This window comes from Galeopterus variegatus, unplaced genomic scaffold (genome assembly GCF_000696425.1).
Source record: "Galeopterus variegatus unplaced genomic scaffold, G_variegatus-3.0.2 Scaffold2042, whole genome shotgun sequence".
Taxonomy (NCBI): domain Eukaryota; kingdom Metazoa; phylum Chordata; class Mammalia; order Dermoptera; family Cynocephalidae; genus Galeopterus; species Galeopterus variegatus.
Genome location: NW_007728153.1, coordinates 7,069 through 11,034, shown reverse-complemented (window position 1 = coordinate 11,034; position 3,966 = coordinate 7,069). Strand labels below are relative to the sequence as shown.

The 3,966-nt window shown below is 45.3% G+C and overlaps 1 protein-coding gene across 1 annotated transcript in view; it reads right to left on the bottom strand.

Annotated features, from left to right (window-relative positions):
* LOC103596542 (nose resistant to fluoxetine protein 6-like) overlaps positions 1–3,966 on the bottom strand; it is a gene marked incomplete at its 5' end in the record, with an annotated part of 38,970 nt that overhangs the window by 29,494 nt on the left and 5,510 nt on the right. Inside the window, 1 exon segment of the mRNA XM_008580184.1 lies at positions 3,887–3,950. Coding sequence (XP_008578406.1) covers positions 3,887–3,950 — 64 coding nt within the window.

The window sequence follows — 3,966 nt, the reverse complement described above, 5'->3', positions numbered from 1 at the left end:
TAGTGGCAGCTTTCCTAGTCTCCAAATTGAGTTTTGGCTTTGATTTGGTTCCAGCCATCCTAATCTGTCCTTGCCAGGCTCCCTCCCCAGGCTCGGAACTCTACCAGTCAGTCCCATCCCAGCATGTGGTGTGGATTTTTTGCCTTGTTCTTGCTAGTCCCCTCTGCAGGGAACAGAGTTCTGGTCTTTGACTGCTGGCCCGGGGACAGATCTCTCCATCCTCGAGGGCCTGCCCCATGCCTCCCACAGCTGTGCTTCACCTGCCTGGTGAGACCCCGTTATGCCCTCTGGTGCCTTGTGTCCCCAGACCCCTGCTGGGTTTGCTGCAGACTGAGGACTCTTACCCCTTCCTGTCTGGACTACTCTCTATAGTCACCTTGGCCACCTCCTAGCACAAGCTGCTGCCCTCCTGGATGGGTCTCAGCTCACTCTGCACCCCACTGTCTCCACATTACCATTATCACACCTGAGTCTTGAGGTAAAACTATTAAGAAATCATTCATTTCAACAACAATTTATTGAACAGTACTCTGTGGCTAGTGCTGCTCTGGGCCCTGGTGACACAGAAGTACACAAAGCAGAAAGAATTCCAGCCTTACATTCCAGTGGAGAGAGAATCAATCAATCAGTCAAAAGTGGCATCTATAGTATGTTAGGTAAAGAGCAAAAGTAAATAAATAAATCAGGAAAAATGAAGTAGAGAATTCTGGGTGGATTCATTCTAAATAGGGAGGGACAAGGAAGGCTTTGCTGTGAAGGTGACATTTAAGTAAAAACTCGAAGGTGACGAGGCAGCAAACCACCAGGACGTTAGGGAGATAAGACTCATAGGGAGGGACAAGGAAGGCTTTGCTGTGAAGGTGACATTTAAGTAAAAACTCGAAGGTGAAGAGGCAGCAAACCACCAGGACGTTAGGGAGATAAGACTCGCAGCACATGCGTGGTTATTAGTAACCCCTCACTATTGCCCTGCCCAGCTTGGTAGCCAGATCTCTCCTAACCCAGTGGCTCACATGCTCCGAATTTCGTGGACTTGAAAAAATCTTTTTAAAAGGGGGCACTTATTAAAACATTGCTCTGTTGTTTTGTTGTTGTTTGGACAACAACAGCATGTCCAGCATCCATCAATTTGTCCCTTTGTCAACATACTATAGATGTCTTGAATCGCTTCTCTTTAAACGATCCCCTTCTCCCCCGTAAACCGTACAGCTCCACTCCATTTCTTTTCTCCCTTAAAAAGCAAAACGTCTTAAAAGAGCTGTCATCATCCCTACATCCGCCCGCTGTCACCCCACTCCATCGGGCTTTTCATTTCCACCACTCCACTGACCCTGCTCCTGACGAGGTCATCAAAAGCCCTCCAGGTCACCCACTCTCAGACTCCTTTGTGGGCTCCTCCTCTTCTTCCCAGTTTCTAAAGGTTGGAACACCGGGTGTCCTAGTATTCAGTCTTGATCTATCATTTCATTCTCCTCCCCGAGTGACTGATTCAATACATGGCTCTACATGCCTCCTACATCCCAAGGATGCCAAACGTCTATCTCCAGCCTTAACGTTTCCACTGATCTCCAGACTTACACAGCCAACTGCTCACCTGACATTTCTACATAGATGTCTAAAAGGCCCCTTCATCTTAACTTGTCCAAAACAGAAAGCTTGATTTTCCCCTCCAAACCCTGCTTCCCTCTAGCCTTTTCCATCTCGGTGAATGTTATCACCATCTGTTCAGTTAGTGAAACCAAAACCTAGAAAACGTCCTCAACTCCTCTCTTCACTCGCACTTCACATTTGATCCATCAGCAAGTCTTAACATTCCACCTGCAAAACATATCTCAGATGCGACCTTTTCTCTCTATCCCAGCCTCCACCACCCCAGCCTTATCATTTCTCATCTGAAATATGGCAAAGTCACCCAGTTAATCTCCCTGCTCCCCTTCCTGCCCTTCTTAGCTTCATTATTCACAAAGGAGCCAGAGTGATCGTTTTTAAAATAAGTCAGGACTCGGGGCCGGCCCGTGGCTCACTCGGTAGAGTGCGGTGCTGATAACACCAAGGCCCCAGGTTCGGATCCCATATAGGGATGGCCGGTTCGCTCACTGGCTGAGCGTGGTGCTGAGAACACCAAGCCAAGGGTTAAGATCCCCTTACCGGTCATCTTTAAAAATAAAATAAAATAAAATAAAATAAAATAAAATAAAATAAGTCAGGATCATATCACTGTCCTAATTAAAACAATCCAATGACTTCCCATTCCACCGGCACTGAAGTCCAAACTCTTTAGTGTCGTGACAAGGTCCACTATGGTCTGCCCTGCCGTCTCTCTTGCCTCCATCTTCCCCCTCCCCACCCCTCACCATGCTTCAGACTTCTTTCTGCTCCTCAGCGAGGCTCGCTCTCTCGTGCCTTGGCACCTTTGCACTGGTCGATTTCTCTTCTGTAGACTTTCTCATCCCAGATCTTCTCGTGGCCGGCTCCTTCTTGCCATTCAGGTCTCAGCTCAAGTAGCACCTCATCAGCCAAGCTTCTCAGACCCAGTCTAAACAGCTTCACATTCTTTCTCTTTCACAGCCCTTGTTCTGTTTCTTTCCTGATGTTTACTACTATCAGATTGTTTCTTGTTTGTTTATTTGTTAATTGCCTACACACACAAACTCACTCATTAACAAAAGCACCCTGAGAGGTCCTCCTTTGTTTTACTCATTGATATGTCTTCAGGGCACAGAACAATGCCTGGCAAAGGGGCATCCAATGAATAACGATTGGGTGGCTGCATCACGCCATCTGATAAATGGCCATCTACTGTCACCATCTCCCTATGCAGGAAGGGATATTTTACCAAAAAGAGGTAGAGACAGAACAGCACAGTGGCCAAGAACATAAACTGCCTGGGTTTAGAGCCCAGGTCCACCAGGACTATTCCCGGAAGTCTCGAATTCCTGATCTTTACATGAGGATTTTGTGGTCTATGCACACAGTGGAGTATTACTCAGCCATAAAAAGGAACAAAGTACTGATACGTGCTGCACCATGGTTGAATCTCAAATGCATCTTGCCAAGTGAAAGAAGCCAGGCACAAAAGGCTTCATATTGTATCATTCCATTTATACGAAATATCTAGAATGGTAAAATGGATAAACCCACAGAGGCAAAATCAGACTGGTGGTTTCCAGGAACCGGGGGAGAAGAAGGACTGGGGAGGAACTGCTTAATGGGAATGTGGTTTCCTTCTGGAGTGATGAAAATGTTTGAGAACTAGACAGAGGTGGTTGCACAACATTGTGAACATACTAAATGCCACTGAATTTTACACTGTGAGTGGTTCATTTTATGTTATGTGAATTTCACCTCAATAAAAAAAAGGGGGGGGGATTTTAACAATGGTCCCTACTGCACAGGGACAGCATGAGGATTAAATGAGATGCTGCTTCCAAGTACGTAACACAGAGCCTGACCTTTATCAGACAATTAATTTTAACTCTTAACAATTTAAGTAAACAACTTTCTGAAGCATCACACCCTTTTCTTAATTGTAAACATTTCACTGTAGTGAGAACTGGAAACTTCATCATGGATCTGTACCAGTCTACAGACCAGAATTTGAGAACCACTGAAATAAACAATTTTGATAAATAAAATTGACTTTCGTAAAAGGTTCATTTCGTAGAGTCATCCTAACTCATTTAATAAACTACAGATGCAGAGGAGAGTAGCTCGTGACAGCAGCACTATCTAGAAGTGAACAGAATAAAGGCACAAATGAATAAATGTGGGCCATTTGGTCTTTCTCACTAAAGTGAGCATGGCTGCGCACACACACACACACACACACACCAGAACCAACAGCACCAAACACGACAGCAGAGAAAACACAGTGCAACCTTAATACCTGATCAGGAAAAAGGTATTGACCCCAAGATAGAAGGGGCCACTCCGAGAATAAAGGTACAGTGGGTTTTTTTTTTTTTT